The 19,091-nt window shown below is 41.7% G+C and overlaps 1 protein-coding gene across 1 annotated transcript in view; it reads right to left on the bottom strand.

The window, feature by feature from the left end:
* Window positions 1–19,091, bottom strand: part of slc7a11 (solute carrier family 7 member 11) — a 35,680-nt gene that overhangs the window by 5,438 nt on the left and 11,151 nt on the right. The window contains exons 3-8 of the mRNA XM_034134278.1: window positions 18,711–18,826; window positions 17,787–17,912; window positions 10,806–10,905; window positions 10,594–10,638; window positions 8,408–8,531; window positions 392–495 (exon numbers count right to left, since the gene is read on the bottom strand). Of these exons, the coding sequence (XP_033990169.1) occupies window positions 392–495; window positions 8,408–8,531; window positions 10,594–10,638; window positions 10,806–10,905; window positions 17,787–17,912; window positions 18,711–18,826 (615 nt within the window). The remainder of the gene's footprint in view (window positions 1–391; window positions 496–8,407; window positions 8,532–10,593; window positions 10,639–10,805; window positions 10,906–17,786; window positions 17,913–18,710; window positions 18,827–19,091) is intronic.

The following is a 19,091-nucleotide window of genomic DNA, read 5'->3' as shown; positions in this document are numbered from 1 at the left end:
AAGCTAATCTGACTATCTTGACTGTTTGTTGTTATCATATTGTGGCATTAGCCGTTTTCTACAGGCATATTTTAACAGCGTTTTTCTTTCATTATGATTTTACTTGTGTATGTACTGATTCCACCGATAGCTGCTATAATAAAGACTACAGGAAAACGTATGAGGCAGTGTGCTGGTCTTCAAAACAGGAAATTACAGCAAACGGATGGGCATTGAAAGTAAGGTAAAAAAAAACAGCATCCCACTGCCTGGTTAGTGTTGCCTCACTTTATATAAGTGTGTGTTTTATACGTGTGTGGTCGCATTCTAGTCACTTTGCTCAGCTTGCTGTTAAGATACTGGTGATGATACTCAAAGCTTTAAAGCCAGTGGAGAGTAAGCCTGTCTTTACCTTGATAAGGCGAAGAGGGAGCCATTCATGGAGCCAAAGCAGGACAAGGCCACAAACAGCGGCACCACGACAGAGAAGTTCCCCATCAGCTTCTCTGCAAAAGTCTGTGGCGACAAAACAACAGGCATCACAGATGGAGAAAAGTGTGGAGATATTGCTTAAAGTACTTAATAAGTATCACTATCATCCAGAGATGGAGTACTCGAGTCCTGGACTCGGACTCAAGTCGGACTCGAGTGCCGATTTTCGGCACTCGTGACTCGACTCGGACTCGCTCATTGATTGACGCGACTCGGACTTGGACTCGTCAATTCTCGCGCACGATGACTTGGACTCGGACTCGGACTCGTAAATTCTCGCTTACAATGACTTGGACTCGGACTCGTGAATGTTTCCCCCCCACGATGACTCGGACTCGGACTCGTACATTGACGCTCCGACTTGGACTCGGACTCGAGCAAGTTTTCTCTGGAGTCTGATGTCCTCTATCCCTGCGTGTGCACCTGCGAGGCGAGTTCATGTACTGGGCCCTGCTATTCCAGTCTAAAGATGTCTAGAGACACACCCCGCATCGTGCTGTATGCTTTCACACATTCTGCTTCCACATTGGAAAAGAGCAGCGCAAAATGCTCGTTATGTATGTACTCTAAGGATCGAGTTCAGACATTTTGGCTGTCTTGAACACTATCATCAGAGTAACGTGATCTAATCAATAAATAAAGATTCAGCCGATAACACGAAAGCACATGGCTACTTAACATGCAGAATGACGTCATTTTGCATGCTAAGTAGCCATGTGCTTTCTGGGGCTCAATCTTTATCGGTAAACCGATTTAACCTGTAAAATTCCTTCAAAATACGAGTCCCGATCTTATTACTATCAAAATAAAAGTGCAAAACGAAAACGTTACCATAGGAAAATATTGGATTACAAATATAATCACTTCTCTAAAAGGTAACTCATTTTAAATATAGTTAGACATATTATGGGTCATTTACAATAATAATAATAATTTTAATATTAGTAATAAGCTTTATATATTTGTATAGCACCTATTACAATAATTGTAGCCAAACTGGCTTCACAGCAGTTCAATAGACAGATTAGTATAACATGACAGCATAAAAGCAATGTAGAGGAGCAGCTACATTTCAACACATATATCCACGAAGATTAATACATGAAGACTTGTGACTCAGACTTGACTTGGACTCTTCTTAGGTGACTCGGACTTGGACTCGGACTCGAACACAGGTAATGGTGACTCGGACTCGGACTCGACTCGGACACTCCTTGGGTGACTCGGACTTGGACTCGGACTCGAACACAGGTAATGATGACTCGGACTCGACTCGGACACTCCTTGGGTGACTCGGACTTGGACTCGGACTCGACTACGACTCTCCCTTGGTGACTCGGACTTGGACTCGGACTCGAAGGGTGGTGACTCGAGAGTGACTTGGACTCGTGAATTGGTGACTTGACTACAACACTGCTATCATCATGACGTGAGTTTCACTGGATCTGTCTTAGGTGGTTTACTGGTTGAGAAATTCTCCATTACCAAGAAAATAATATATCACATCTCAAAATGACATAGGAAGTAGTTAGCTTGTTGCTCCAAACTGAACCTCACAAACAAACTATAACATGGTATTTGGGGGCCTTAGAGCTTCTGGTCATTTATTTGGAGTATTTATTAACTAGCTTGGCTAGCTGTTTCTAATTTCTTCCATTCCTCTCTGTTCTGAATCCAGCATTGTACTTAACAAAACCAAAGAAATCAAGCAAACAATTATGTTAGATACAGGGTTCTTACACCTTTTCCAAAGTCAAATTCAAGCACTTTTCAAGCATTTTCAAGGTGCATTTTCAAGCTTTTCAAGCATCTTACAGCTGTTGTAAATTACATATTTATATACACATACTTATACTCAAATGATTATTTCCCTACCTCACATTAAATCAGATGTTCTTTATGCTATAAACAACCAAATGTGTGTTTCATAATAGCATTCTACATGAGGATGAAAAATTAAATTTTTTAGAAAAGAAAATTAAGTTTAATATTTCAAAATGAGTGACCCATCTGTACGTAGACTGGGCATCCCATATAACCTGGCTGAGCCAATATAAAACAATCAGCCAAATAACTTTTCAATACATTATTGATTACTATTTTTGAGGTACTTTTAGGTTGGTAGTAAACATAAGTCAGAGGTAAATGGTGTACTTTACTCCACTACATGTATTTAATACCTTTAGTTACTTTACAGATGTGGATGAATGATGTGAAATATAATCAAGTGTTAAATCAGACTTTAGTTCCACCTGGAGTAAATTCACAAGCTACTCTGTAGTATACAAAGTCATTCAAACTAGCTGCAACTTTACCAGCTTTGAGAACACTTTCATGATCAATCATTATAAAACATATCATATACAATTATTAGGGATGCTCCGATCGCCAATTTTGGGGCCGATCGCCGGAATCAGTATCGGCCGATACCGATCGCCGATCCGATCGAGTGGGCGGGGCCTATGGGGATCTTCCATTTAAAGTGATGTTTAAAACTCAGTTAATGGGGCTCATTCACTGGCGCTTCCACAAACCAACCAACCAACATAATTATTACATTCAAATGAAGTACATTATTCAAGTTTACATTAACTTGGGATAATAACACGGGAGAAATTAGCGGAAGCGCTCTCTTTTCCTCTCTCCCCCTCTCTCTCTCCTGACAGCCCGTTAGTATCTCCTGCAGCTCACTGATCCAGTAATGAGAGACCCGACAGTGAAGAATAAATATATTTATAACTAGTTTAGCTTGTTCCAGAGGTAGATAAAATAGCTAAGTGTGTTAGGTCTAACTCTTAATGTGTGTTCTGCTCCGCTCACCGGTCCGTCACAGCGGGTGGAGCTGCAGGATTTCTGCTTCACACACACGTTGCATACCGCTATTTTATTGTCATTTTCGGACACTTAAAATACTGCCAGACTAGTGAAGCCATTTTGCCGAGCTTGTTTTGCCGCGCACAGAGAAAAGTGTCATGTATTTTACATGCAACGATAGCCTAATCTACAATGCTCTACTACGGCGTACCTTTCGTGTGGTGTGTGGCTCGTCAGCGCAGACTCTCGCATCGTTATTGTTGCACACTTTGCAGCAGGCTACTCTTGGGCTTCGCTTGACCTTAGCCATGGCTTGTATTTGTCTTCTGCTAGCCAACGCTCGTTGAAACGGCAACCTCCTGGCATACTGTCATCTATCACTCTCATCAGAATGCCCAGGTCACACACGTAACAAAAACACTTGCCGGTCACGCGCATTGCGCGGGAAGGCCGGAGCGGAGCTATTTTATGTAAAAGCGAAGCAATTAAGCGCGCTCCGACTTCTTTATTTTCTTTTAATCTAAAAAGCGAAGTAAAGCATTTACAATTTCAAGCACTTTATCCCAAATTCAAGCACCATTCCCAAAATTCAAGCACTTTTCAAACCTTGAAAACACCTCGTACAATTTCAAGCATTTTCAAGGATTTCCAGCACCCGTACGCACCCTGTAGATAGCTCTTTTAAAAGGACAGTGGGGCTCTGCTTTAAATGTATAAAACTTTCCAGCTATCAGTTTATTGAATTGCGGTTTTGTCTTTTTTATTAACTGTAGCTGGTTAGATAGAATTCGAGCAGTTGACAGTGCTGCTGGCAGTAATTGTCATAAATAGGTCATGCACAAGTGGGAGCAAAAGCTGCTTATTATTCATGAAGCCATTCAGTGCTGATTAATCACAGTCCATTCTTGTGTGGAGGAGTGGGGGCTGTATGAAGAAACAAATCTGAATGTGTCCTATGTATTTGTAGTTGTATACAAAAGGACACTGGAAGCACACTCAACAATTATGCAATACAGTTTTGTTACTGTTTTAATGCAACCATTACACGTTAGTTATCTGCCAGCAAAGATGGACCTGGTAAATAAAGTATTATGTTGGTCTGAAGTTAGATTACTGAAACCCTCTGAACCCATCTCATCTGGACAGGGAGGGACGCTATGTGAGATCGCTGTTCACTCATAATGTTCAGTTCTTTACACCTTAGTTCTATTCAGGCTGATCACAAACTGAACAACATGGTTCCCTCCAGCCTGTTACATTGAGACACTCAATGACAATTGTCTGAATGGAAGTCTTCCAACCCTTCAACTCTTTCCGCCTCTCCAAACTTACATTATGTGAACTGACCTTAAATGTATGCGGTATACAATTACTAATTGTGCCCGGAGGCCAGCCTCCTCAAGACAACTTCTAGACAAATTAAGTTTGAGATGTAAACTTTTGCCAGCTGTCTGTGAGGAAGGTGTACAGATTGTAATTCTTTTATCACATCACAGCCTTCTAAGAACAGATAAATCCTCTTAACACCTTTCTTAAGGCTCTCCTATCACTCATCCTACAAAGGGCAATACAACTAACTGCGTTAGAAAAGATCAGAGATCTCTTAGTGAATGAGTCTCTCCCTGCTGAAGGCTTACAGTAGCACTGATAGCAGTCCTCAGTCTAATAAGCAGTGGTGGCTGTTATTAGGATATGTCCGTGATGAAATTAGCTTTAACAGGGCTGGGCTGGAACAATCACATTAACAGCTGCTGGGAAGTTGAGCAGTCAGAGACACTTTGCTAATAATTCCATGTTAAGTGCAGGAAGGCAACCGTGGTGCTTACATAAGAGAAAACATCACTAACAGTAAAGAGGTGAGAGCTCAACTCAATGCTATCAGCGCAGCCTTGTGAGGAACTTAAATGCAAAACTCTGTTGGCAGCTTGGTGGCTCGTTTCAAAATGTAAGAAATAATAACTGGGAAACGAGTGAAACTAGTGCATCTACAGGAAGCATTTCTTTGAATTTCACACAAAGCCCATGTTTTTATTTATTGGCTGCAAATGGTAGAATTTTGACATCCACCTTGCTCCTTCTTCTTGCTATATTTTCACATCTGATATATGGATTGTCTGGTATATTTTATGTTGTTTATTCTGTAATATGACATCTGTCCATCCTGAGTGTAGGACTACACTACACTACACTACCAACACTCGAAATCTTGCCAAGTATATTTGTCTAATTTCTAGTCAAAATATGTATTTACAAATTATATAAGACCTAATAGCTTGAGAAGTAACAATGCAGTGAGATATAGGGTCTTGTTTTTAGACAATGCATCTTAAGTTATTGTTAAGTGAACGACTCTTGAAAATATCTTATTTTCAGTTGGATCTCAGATCAAACAAGGTTTTTTTTTGACTATCAGAAAACAGAAAACCTTTGAGCATTTCTCACTTATTTAGTAACACAACATTTCCTGATCCTGGTAAATATAGTTCAAAATAAATGTTCCCAGCTAATAACAAGATCTCATTTATCTAAATATCCCATCTTATTTCAAGACATCTTACCAAGCTAATGTTCAGCTGTCTGTTAAAAAGTGACTAATTTGATGGAAATGTTTCAGTAGATTTGAACTGTTATGAAATACTTGAACAATTAAGCATTTTACTTAAAGGTCCCATGTCATGGCCATTTTTACTGATCATAATTCCATTGTTGAGGTCTACTAAAATAGATTTATATTGTGCAATTTTCCAAACTCACATTGGTTTCTCATACAGCTGTATAGTATGTGTATTCACTCTCTGTCCTAAACGGCTTGTTGGAGCTCCTGCCCCCCCTCCCTATGAGCCCAGTGGCCGTCTGCGAGACAGCGAGACACAGCGAAACCCAGCCCGAAACCAGCCTGAACACACGCCCGCAGCCTGGCTTGGAGTTTGTGTGTGTGCTCACACACCGACTCACAGCCTCGCCGCGTCCCGCCGTCTCAGGGAGGAGAAATCGGCGGAGCTGCAGCTGAGAAAAGATTGAGTGTGTGTGTGTGAGGAAGTCCGCGGATTGGTCCATTTGGACCAATCCACAGACTTAACGTAACGGGTCCGCGGACGTAACGTAACGGCTCCACAGATTGGTCCATTTGGACCAATGGGTCCATTTGGGTATGGGCACGTCACTGTACCCAGGAAGAAAAAGAGAAATCTCCAACGAGGCGTTCTGGGGCAGCATAGACAGGTCTTTTCTGTGTTAGAGTTTTACTCGCTACAGGGTGTACTTTGAGGGTTTGTGACTTTGCAGACCGTTTACATGCAGAAAAACCTTCATAACACACAAGGAGTAATAACCCGTCCCCGCCTCGTTGGAGATTTCTCTTTTTCCATTGTTTTCTTCCTGGGTACAGTGACGTGCCCATACCCATTGGTCAAAATGGACCAATCCGTGGAGCTCCTCACACACACCACACACTCTCAGTGGCGAAACTGTGACGCGCTGGGGGGGGGTGCTAGTGGAGCCTCGCAGCGGCGAAACTGTGGCGCGCTTACACTGTAGGTGCACCACATTTGGGGGTGCGGGGGGGGTTGCGGGTGCTAGTGGAGCCTCGCAGATGGGGGTGCTGCAGCCCCCTCAGCATCCCCCCCTTCCCGCGTCCAATTGCGATGTCTCGCTGTCTCGCAGACCCCACACAGCAAGCAGGAAATTAACCCAGCTCATACTGCCAACACGGCACCCAGACCCCACGGAGCTTTCTCATCTGTTTGTCCTTACTGGTGTCATTTTCTGGTTGCTAACGCCATTGTAACACATAATCACTGATGTTCCGCTGTAACGGTGGTAGACCATAGTGGTAGACTCATCAGAACAGAGTGGGCGAGCTGACCAATCAGGGCACAGTGGGCTCACAGGGAGGGGGGGGGGGCAGGAGCTCCAACAAGCCGTTTAGGACAGAGAGTGAATACACATATTATACAGAGATGCTGTATGAGAAACCAATGTGAGTTTGGAACATTGAACAATGTAAATATATTCTAGTAGAACACAACAATGGAATTATGATCAGTAGAAATGGCCATGACATGGGACCTTTAATACCTCATTCACACCAACGCAACTCCGGTTCAAGCTCCGTGCTAGAGCTTTTCAGGTTCAGAACCGGTTCTTCGGTTTAGCTGCGGCTCTTTTCACATCGCCCAGAGTCCGACTGGTGCTGCGTCATTGCGTCATCGTTTGCGTCATGACATAACCGTTTGCGTGCCTGCTTCATAAAGCCAAACCGCGCGGAAACCCCTCACAGCTCACACCGACAACAACAACAATGGCCGATTGTGTTGAATCGCTACTCGTTTTGGTTTTGCTCTGTCGAAACGAAATGGAAGAAATGGGACGACTTTACTACCAACTTTACAGTCGTTACATGCTACATTCAAAACTGCTTTACAATCGTAATCATCAACTTCAACGACGATTCCGATCCCCCCGCCTTGACGTAAGCGTGACGTATGCGAAAACATTTTGGTGCTTGAAACGAACCGGATTCCGGAGCTAAGAGGCTGCTCCGCTGCGGTGTGAACAGGAAAACCCGGTGCTTTTCAAGCTCCAGCTCCGAACCGGCCCTGAAACACCGTTGGTGTGAATGAGGTATAAGTGTAACTTTTTTACTTTATTAATTAATTTGTTTGATTTGTTTCAATCAATCAATGATATTTTATTTTTAATAGCACAATATGACATATTATACATTTGTGTCAGGGGCTCTACAGCTTGTCCTTAGACCCCACATTGCATAAGGAAAAACTCCCAAAGTAACCCAACAGAGGGGGGGTGAAACATGTTACACTGGAAAAATGCTGCTCCAAAAACAAGTTAAAGTGTTTTCAGTTGTAATAAGTAAAAAGATCAGTGAACATTTGCTTGGTAAGATTTCTTGAAACAAGATTGGCTATTTAGATAAATTAGATCTTGTTATTAGCTGGGAAAATGCATGTTCAACGATATTTACCAAGATCAGGAAATGTTGTCTTAGTTGGTGATTTTCCAATAAAAATGTTAAAAATAAAACCTTGTTTCATCATCCAACTGAAAATAAGATGTTATCAAGGGTCTTTGACTTAAAAATAACTTAAGATGCATGACTTACCACAGCGACGGCCTCTGAGGCCAGGAGCTCCTCTGCTGACATCACAGTGTAGTACGCCACATTGGTCAGCACATAGCAGGAAGTCACAATCGCCATGGAGATACAGATAGCTAACGGCACAGTCCTGATGGCAGGAGGGAGAATAACAGAAGCATTACACCGTCATTCACATGTATGTTTCCTTCACCTTCCTTTCACCTTTCTCATGTATTATTCATAGGGGGAACTGTTGGTGGGGGCTGTGAAAGCACTATAACACTCAACAGCTGATCACTGTAGGATACACTGTAGTATTTCAAACAGTTCAACCACATCTGGAGCTTTAGTTAGGATTTTGTTTAAGGATGGTGTATGTGTAGTAAAAAAAACTACAGTATGTGATGTTGTGGTAATGAAGTTACATGTTTGCTAGTGTAACAGTGAAACAAATATTGAGGATTTTTAATCTTATGTCCACAGCAAATCACACAGTAAACCTTAGACTGCATTAAGTGTGGCTCATTGATGTGTTTAAATAGGGTTTGGTCTAGTTAGCTCTTGAGCTGTTAAATGCTACATTAGGCTGCCAGCTGCTGGTTGAAACCATGGATGTATAATAAGAACTGGATACAGCGTCGGAGGCAAGGCCTCGTTCATCACTATGAGAGCTGCTCATTGGCGCATAAAGACAAAATGGCCTGACGCTCTCGAGAGCAAAAAGTCACAAATTACCCGTCATTCCTGGCTGTCGAAAGCAGAAGTATCCGTATGTATGTTAACATAGCAGTTGTAGTACCGCCATTTGGCCACTACAAATATTTGCCTCAGCTTCATGAGAGTAAAACAATACAGTAATGTGGCAGACCGCTAAACAACACAAAGCTAAACCTCTCTGTGGGTCAAATCAGCAACTTCTTTCACAGAAGTGCAAAAATAATATTAAGATTCACTATAATGATACTACGGAGCCCCTAAAGGGACATGGAAAGAAAAAGAGAAAGTATCTCGTAAAAAAAAAAAAAAAGAGTCGGGATAACGGCTTAAGAGACTTAAAAAAAAATGAGAAAAAACATTTATTTTATTTTTTACTTTTTTTTTTTTTTAGAAAGTTACCGGTGCGCCAAGGAGGGAGTGGAGCACACAGGAGACAACCATTTCATTGCAGACTGTTATGTTTACGTGGGGAAATGACAGTGCATACATTATTTGAGATATATTTCGAACTCAGACTTAATTTTAACGACATTTCGGCCAGAGGGGTGTGTTTAAAAACGTAGCAGCCTGCGGTCACTCCAGGATGCGGCGGGACATTTAATTCTGACTCTGAGAAGAGCAGCACCAGCGCGCAAAGAGCTTTTACGCACTTCCTACACTGTGTTTACCTTCATCCGAACAGCTAAAGAGTGACCGCAGGCTGCTACGTAACGTTTTAACCACACACACCTCTACACACACACACACACACACACACACACACACACACACACACACACACACACCTCTACACACACACACACCTCTACACACATCGAACTGCCCGATTACTCCCCCTTTTATTAGTTTTATGAAGGAGATGTCCGGTCACCAGGGTGCATGATGTGAGTCTGTTTGTGCTCAGCTCCACTCTGTGTGTGTGTGTTCTGAGTGTTTGTTTCCCTTTAAAACAGCTGCAGGCAGCAGGTACTCTGAGAGTCACGGACATTAATTCATAGATCAAAGCAGACTGGTTTACAGACTCTCCTGTTTTGCCAATCCGGTGCTTAAACAAATAGCTCTACACCCCTGGCCGAAATAAAATAAAATAAAGTCTGAGTTCGAAATATATCTCAAATAATGTATGCACTGTCATTTCCCCACGTAAACATAACAGTATGCAATGAAATGGTTGTGTCCTGTGTGCTCCACTTCCTCCTTGGCGCACCGGTAACTTTCTCAAAAAATAAAAATAAAGTCAGGAAAACGGATTAGTTTCTCGTGCGCACGAGAAACTAATCAGTTTTCCTGACTTTATTTTTTTTCTCATATTTTTTTTGTCCATGTTTGTCCATTAAACCGTTAAGCTTCTTTTCTTCTTTTTTTTTCACAAGATACTTTCTCGTGCGAACGAGATACTAACCTGTTATCCCGACTTTTCTCTCTCTCTCTTTTTTTTTCCATGTCCCTTTAGGGGCTCCGTATGATACAGCCAAAACATAAATCAAACTTACCGCTCGGGGTTATCCACCTCCTCTGTCACAAAGTTCAGATAGAACCTGCAAAAGGAAACACTTATTGTTTACCTCCAGTTGTAAAGCACGACTCTGAAAGTGTGTGTGTGTGTGTGTGTGTGTGTGTGTGTGTGTGTGTGTGTGTGTGTGTGTGTGTGTGTGTGTGTGTGTGTGTGTGTGTGTGTGTGTGTGTGTTCGAGGACCATACCTACCACCCAGCGTATGCGTACATCCCCGAGTAGAAGGCCAGTGGCATACCAGATAAGTTCACATTGTCCATGTCAAAGGCATTCTCAAAGTTCTTGGTCTCTCCTGCAAAAACAACACACACACACACACACACACACACACACACACACACACACACACACACACACACACACACACACACACACACACACACACACACACACACGAGACACAATTATTTGTGTTGACATTCTGAAGCACCATTGCTCGGAGGGAATGTGTCAGTAATTAAATGATCTATGCAAACAGTTCTTACAAAAGACGAGGAGTGATATAGCCGAAACATTAACAATACCAATTGTCATAAAAGTAGATTGACTAGACTGAATGAATGGAGATATAGTCTGCCCTATTAGCTTGGAAATGCATTATTCTGTAGAACACAGATATGTCAGACGGATTAAAACACTCAATGTAAGAACTCTTCTGTCGTATACAGGAGCTCACATTTATGAACACAAACTGCTCATACAGAGACATTAAACAGCCCGAGTCGTACTGAGGTGTAGAGAGGCGTGAATTGTTTGTGATGATGATCACTGCATGCATAGGGGTGAATATAAATAATACAGGGCTGTTGAGAGGCCCCAATTGGCTGGACATTTGTGTTAATTTGGTTTAATACAAATGTATTATTAACCTGTTAAGCCCTGAGCCTGTTTTTCAGGTCTCAGGCTCGAAAATGACATTCCCAGAACAAATGACCATATCTTCCCTTCTAAAAGGGTTAAATTAATAATCTTTTTTCTCAAAGTAATGATAAACCTGTGAGTTGGATGTAGAAAAGTCAGAACAATATAGATGTTTTTTATTTTAAAGAAAATTCAGATTTTACATAGTAAAAAACTGTAAATTATAGTGTCCGTCCAAAAATTATTTTTTACTTATAGTGAAAACTACCCTTGGATGATGGTAAGGTAGACTAAAAGCTTTAGGAATCCAAAGTACAACATATAATAAGTACCCTGTATCAAGATTGATGCAAAACAAGTGACATTTGACCTTTTTAGAGAGGTTTAGCAAAAGAAACTCCACCTCTGAGGTGATTTGGGTGGAAATGGGGGTTTTACCGTTTCTCTGGAACCCATTGGTCGATTTTGGTGATTGACATCTCTTTATGACCGTTAAAGCCAATAGAATCGAAGGGGAATCTCCCCTCTCACTAACATGGCACAACATGTGCTCTCTAGCAGGGACTGAAAACGGGGTAAAAATGGTTCTGATTAACTAATTTAGTTCCTGGGGCTTTTTGGTGTGAACGCAAATATATCGTAGTTCTGATTAACTATTGTGGGAAACGTACTCCGGTGTGAACGCACCAAATGAGAGAGCATTCCCATTAACATGTATATGATATGTCATGACAATGCTGAATCCAGAAATCCCCAATGCATGTGTAAGATTGATGTTCACAGTCAGATGTTGCAGGGAGGTGTTCTGAGGGTGCAGGGCCCCCTGAAGCCCCTGCTGGTTGTTGCTTGTGTGAGCAGCTGTGTCTCACGGCCCGCGTGGCCTCGAGGTTATATTTACACTGCATGTTGTTGTGTATGACAAAGGAAGCCATGTTAATTGTTACAGCTGAGCAATTGTTCCTTTTCTCTGTTGCGTGTTCCACTGCGAATACCACCCTTCAGATTAGTTAAACAGCGTAAAATACACAGTTTATGCTATAGCAGGGGTGTCCAAACTACGGCCTGGGGGCCAATTGCGGACCGTTGTCCATTTTGAATTGGCCCTCATCAAATTCAAAAAGTATAATGGAATATGGCCCACTTTTCAAATAAATTCAAGTTTAAAGGGCCCATGTCATGGCCATTTCCACTGATCATAATTACATTGTTGAGGTATACTAAAATAGATTTATACTGTGCAATTTTCCAAACTCACATTGGTTTCGCATACAGCATCTCTGTCAAGCATGTGTATTCAGCAGTATTCACTTTCTCCACTAAACGACTCGTTGGAGCTCTTGCCCCCCCCTCCCTGTGAGCCTAGTGTGCTCCGATTGGTCAGCTCGGCCACTCGTTCTGATTAGTCAACCACCAGAGAGGCTGCGCCCATGTCAGTGCTTTTCCCGGCTGCTCTCAGCGTAACATCAGTCTTATCATGGCGTCGGTACAGCGGTATATTTTATATACATATATATTTTTAACTGTTGTTATAGAAGAGTGTGACGGCCTCAGGGCCTTTGTCTTACGGTGGGGTGGAGCTGAAGAGGGTAATCAGCGCGATCACGGACACCTCCGTAGCCGGTGCTATTAATCCCAGCGGCCCGGAGTCTCTCTCCAAAGCGGCTGCAGAAGGACGAACTGAGCGACCCTCTCCCCTCGACCACCTGTCTCTGCATTTACCACAATAAATGTGCCGTGGTTTTGTAAACTCGTGTATGTCTCCTTGTCTTTCCGTTGTGGCCTACGAGCTACTCTCATAACAAAGAGTAAGTTATTTTTACCCGTTATAAACTACTACTGTTTGATGAGAAATCAAATCATGGTTTGCTATATATGAATTCAGGGAAGAAAGGATAGGCCTACTAAGTATTTCCATTAAACTTTATTTTTAGAAATGTACAAAATGAACATAAATATACATATATACACGGTATATCATCCATTCCTCCTCCTCGCATCTTGCCTGCGCACAGTCGGTGCGGTGCCTTTTAGCACCCTCAGTAGTAGTAGAATCCCTTCCCCGTCATGGATTGTCCGCCAGGATCTGGCTGGACGAAATCAAATGCAAATCACAAAATATTAGAGAAACTTAGTTGTTTTAGATTCGTTAGTAGTAGTTGTGTAATGAACAGCTTGCCTGCTAATATGCTAACCTAGCTTTGTTTACCTTGGTAGCTAACACGATATGAACGTTAGCTTGGAGGAAAGGCAACTATAATGCAGTGTAATAAAACTACTATGAACAAAAGCTAGTGGTTCATATTAGGCTAGCAATAACGTGTTTATAATTGCAATCGTATACGGGTATTCTGCTACGTTCGGTCATACAATGTAACTTGCATGAATACATTGTTTTGCGCTAGCATACAGCTAGCCTCGTTAGCTACATGCAGTATATGTACGGTCACAATGTACGGTAAATCACAGTACAGTATACTGTATGAGTATTCCGTGTGTGTGACTGCAGACATTCTCCTGCCATGACAAACATGTAAGGCCATCTGCTGACATTGTAGTTGATATATTTAAACGCTGGCAACGTAGCATCACAAAAATGTTTTTCTGACCAAAACTAGCTCTAGCTCCGTGTGTTAGATCGCTACGCCAGCTATAATGTAATTACGTTTCGCGACTGACCGGCAAATCACCCGGAGTATACTGTCAATAGGTATTTTGTGTGTGAATGCAGACATTCTCCTGCTATGAGATACATGTATGCAAGGCCATCTGCTGATATTAGAGTTGATATATGGAAACTCTAGCAACTTAGTTAGCACAGTTAGCACTGTGTCAATGGCTTAGCAGTCCAACACAGTTTACACATTTAAACAGTCTTGTTTGATAAATACACAAATAACAATGCAAACTTACAGGTTGTATACCCAGATCTTCCCCTGCTCCAAACGGTCCAAACAAGCTGTGCATATCCGGCCTCAAACTGGGCAATGTTTTGGAAGCTTTCGTCTGTGAAATGCCGGTTCTTCGAACCTCTGGAGGAGGAACACGACGCTGCTGGTGTGGCCATAGCTCTTCGGGATTGGTCCATTTCGTTCCGGGTACCGCATGACATCAGGCGGTACCCGGAACTAAATGGAAGACTCAAATGGGCAGTGACGTATCTCCAACGAGGCGTTTTGGGGAGGTATTTTCTGTGTTAGAGTTTTACTCGCTACAGGGTGTACTTTGAGGGTTTTGACTCTGCACACCGTTTACATGCATAAAAACCTTCATAACACACAAGGGGACGGGTAATAACCGGAAAAGCATGACATGGGAGCTTTAAAACATTTTCGAAAAAAAAGCCCAATAACTTATTTGTATAACAAGCTTGAAATATACCCATCATATTTCCCCTTAATAAGCAATCTGAGGCTTCTGTTTTAAGGAATGAGCTGCCAACACTTTTTTTTTACAAAATCAATGAAACCCTAAAGAGAGCTGTGATGTATGCTGTTGGTTTTCTTAAAGCATGTTCAAGTATCAAGCCTAATGTAACTACATTTGATAGATTTTGCTAATTTATAACTTAAAGGGGACCTGTCATGCAAAATGCACTTTTGTACGTCTTTTATACATGAATATGTGTCCCCGGTGTTCCAGGGAACTCACCAAGTGTCAGAAAACACAACCCTCTCTATTTTCCTCCATACCCAAATCTCTAAAAAACGGGGCTGCAACGGATCTGATAAAAACTGATCCAGATTTGAACACTTTACTGACGTCAGGAAAGTGGCGCTACGGCTATTGGGCCAACTCTCCACCTATCAGGGGAATGTGGGGTTGGGCCACGGCCGGCCATTGCCGCTCGAAAGCGCTGGAGACGCTGTAGTACATATGCCAGGCCTGTGAGTGGCGCTGTAGTCTGCCACAAAAGCAGCGAAGAAGACTTGGTTACCATGGTTACCCTTCTGTTTATTCTCCGCTGTGGCTTTTTTTCTCCCTCCCCGAGGCAAGCGTTTGCTCCTTCTGCTTTAATTCAATGCAATCCCCAGTGTTAATTTTGGCAGCTGTTTTTGAGTTAGTCTTAGTCTTAGTCTTTAGACGAAAATGGTTATTAGTTTTAGTCACATTTTAGTCATTTCTATCCTTCATAGTTTTAGTCTAGTTTTAGTCGACGAAAACTCAAAACGTTTTAGTCGAGTTTTAGTCGACGAAAACTCAAAACGTTTTAGTCTACTTTTAGTCAATGAAAAATTACATTTTAGTCAACTTTTAGTCAAAATGTTTTCTCTCTTTAAACCAATTCAGTTAGGCAAATACAGGTATCTGAAATTGTAATCAAGGTGACAGCATCAAGTGTTGAAATTCGTAAAGCAACATTTCACTCTCTTAACACTTTACTTGTGTAATATCTAGGGATGGGTATCGTTAAGGTTTTCTACGGTACTGCTAGTCTTATCAATACTGCTTATCGATCCGGTACTTTAACGGCATTCTTGTATTTACTTTTTGTTATTTTTTTAAAGGAAAAAACTAACAAATTGTTAACCGAATTAATTGCTTTATTTAAATGTGAAATAAATGAAATATATATAATTATTTTTAAATATTGTACTATACTTGAGTAAAATGTTGAGGTACTTGTACTTTACTGGAGTATTTAAATGTTATGCTACTGTGTACTTCTACTCCACTACAGTTCATAGTTAAATGGTGTACTTCTACTCCACTACATGTATTTAATACCTTTAGTTACTTTACAGATGTGGATGAATGATGTGAAATATAATCAAGTGTTAAATCAGACTTTAGTTCCACCTGGAGTAAATTCACAAGCTACCCTGCAGTATACAAAGTCATTCAAACTAGCTGCACCTTTACCAGCTTTGAGAACACTTTCATGATCAATCATTATAAAACATATCATATATATTATTCTGAAATGGACCAATCTGCACAATGACTACTTTTACTGTCGCTACTTTAAATATATTTTGATGATCATACTTTGACTTGAGGAACTCTTTCTACACTATGGTATTTTTTTACTTAGCTACAAGATCTTAGTACTTCTCCCACCTCTGCACACCTGATGTGATAACGTTACTCGTAATTGGGGCAACAGAGCTACGAGTTAAGGAAGTCGAAAATTGTGCATTTCTCCGACTGAATATGACGCCTTTTGGCCGGCTGTTTGGACAGACTACTCTACTCGTGTCAACGCGAAAACATGGCAAACGAGCTTTGTCCACATCGAGACTTGTCGAGTGTCTCTATACTCTCTGAACGCTCCGTCCCCGGCAGATCTCTGTGTGCCGCTGCAGCGTGTCTGTTAGGCCCCGCCCCCGCACACAGAGAGGAGATCGCTCTTCTGGAGTGAAGAGAGCGGAAATAATGATATTGCAAGTTAGAAATGTAAGATGCATTTTGACAGACAAGACGGGCAATTGGGGGGAAATACCCTGCATTTTTAATGTCCGATAGTCCACCATTAACACCTTAGTCCCGTCTCGTCTCGTCAACGAAAACTAAATATACATTTCGTCAAATTTTCGTTATCAAGAATCTATTTTTAGCTCGTCATCGTCTCGTCTTAGTCATGTAAAAAAGGTCGTTGACGAACATTTTTCGTCATAGTTTTCGTTGACGAAATTAACACTGGCAATCCCTCCCCGTCGAGGCAAGCACTGTAATTCTCTCCGGTTAGTCCACCAGCAGATGACAAACACCCACCTCTCCGCCTCTTCCAAGGAACGAGGGGACCGTGCGGCAGAGTTTCAGTTTCAGTTTCTTTCGCCGGTCAAGATGTCCGTTAAAGTTGAAATCTTCCGGACAAAATTAGAAAAGTGCCGGTCAAAGGTCTTCTTTGTTATTTATTGAGCTTTAAAACAAATGAATAACGACTCTATATAGGCTATAATAAAACACGGAGGACGGAGATCTATTTTTCTCCCCCTCTTCTGACAGCCCAGCAGCTGATCAGAGCACGGCTCCCCTCTCCTGCAGGGGGGCGTGGTCAGCAGAATCAGACCCGTAGACAGCAAACAGCAAATAGAGCGAAATGAGGCATGGCTAAAATGCATGATCTGTTTGGTATTTTGAAAACAGAAACGTATAAATATACCTTATATAGGTATGGCCCTACAATATATCATTTAAATATAGCATGACCTCTTGTGAGTGGCCCCCCTTAATGCTTTTTTTTGTATGTGGCCCTCAGGGAAAAAAGTTTGGACACCCCTGTGCTATAGTATATTACTAATAGAGGCCTTTAGAGGAGATGCTAATAATGGTGGTGATGATGATGCTGGTGGTGATAGTGAAGGTGCTTACCCTTAAAGAGCTGGTACATTCCAGGCACTATGATGACACCCATGGCCAGCAGCTTGCAGAAGGTGAGGACGATTTGAATCCTAGCTGTCCATGTCACACTCATACTGTTCAGGTACATAACAGAAGCTACAGGGACAGGAATAATAGAAATGTTATAGCAGACCATTTATTAAGTTAATTATACTTATTTGAACTCCTACCTGTCCTATACTGTGTTTCCAAAACTTTAATTTTCTTAAGGGGATCAACAAAGGTTCATCTTATCTTAACTTATCTCATCTTATCTCATCTTATCTCATCTTATCTTATCACATCTTATTGCCATTGTCGATATTCACTGCCAATGCAGCAAGAAGTGTCACCTTCATGGACAAAATCTGAGAGTTAGGATCTAGAAGTCAGGATGGTTGATGGCAGCAGCAAAAAAAGTGCAGTTCAAAGTTTGTGTCTCAGCACAATTCAACAGTTAATGTTTAATGTAGCTGTCTTTGAGTTGTTTGGGGCCTGGGTCAAGAGGAGCTGATGAAATGGGACTTAAATTAAAGCCGCCAAAACCAGTGTTTGTCATTTTATAATGTGTGGGTCTCTTGAAAATATCTTATTCTTTGTGACTTTTGTAAGTTCTTTGCAATTCATGTGTCTGAAGGTCTTGCAAGTGCTGTTAAAGTCATGAACAGAACTTCATCTTTTGATTGTTTCAAACAAGAACTCGTCTTGTGTCATGTTGGCAAATGGAAAAGACAGAGAGTGACAATTGCTGTCTGCCACAGAAATGTAACTGTTTTCAAGTACAATCATGAAATATATTTTACTGGTATTTTCTTCTCTGTCTATAACTGCACAGAGGTTACAACGAGTCAAACTATTGTAGTATGTTGACATTGTTATGATGTTTTAAAGTAATGCTAGTCTAGGTATACATACTGATGCCGATGGCGGTGGCCAGTTTGACCGCCATGGGGGGGACCGCACAGGGCATGAACAGGGGCTCCAGGATGTACTGACCGAACGCCAGAGAGATGACCGCCATAGCTGCAGGCCTGGAGGACACACACACACACACACACACACACACACACACACACACACACACACACACACACGTAAATTGAAATTGTTCGCTTATAGTTATAGGCATGGGCGTCGCAGCCATTATATGAGGGTGGGACAAGTCCCCCCCACTTTTTCAAATGATTAGTTTAGACCCCCCCACTTTTACTATGCGGAAAGTCCGTGAATCGGTCTATCCACTCGCCGCACTTTGTAGGGCGCTGTGTCAGTGCTTCACTATCAAATGAAATCCAT

The sequence above is a fragment of the Trematomus bernacchii genome, unplaced genomic scaffold (genome assembly GCF_902827165.1).
Source record: "Trematomus bernacchii unplaced genomic scaffold, fTreBer1.1, whole genome shotgun sequence".
NCBI classification, from domain to species: Eukaryota; Metazoa; Chordata; class Actinopteri; order Perciformes; family Nototheniidae; genus Trematomus; species Trematomus bernacchii.
This window is presented reverse-complemented; position numbering and strand designations above follow the sequence as displayed.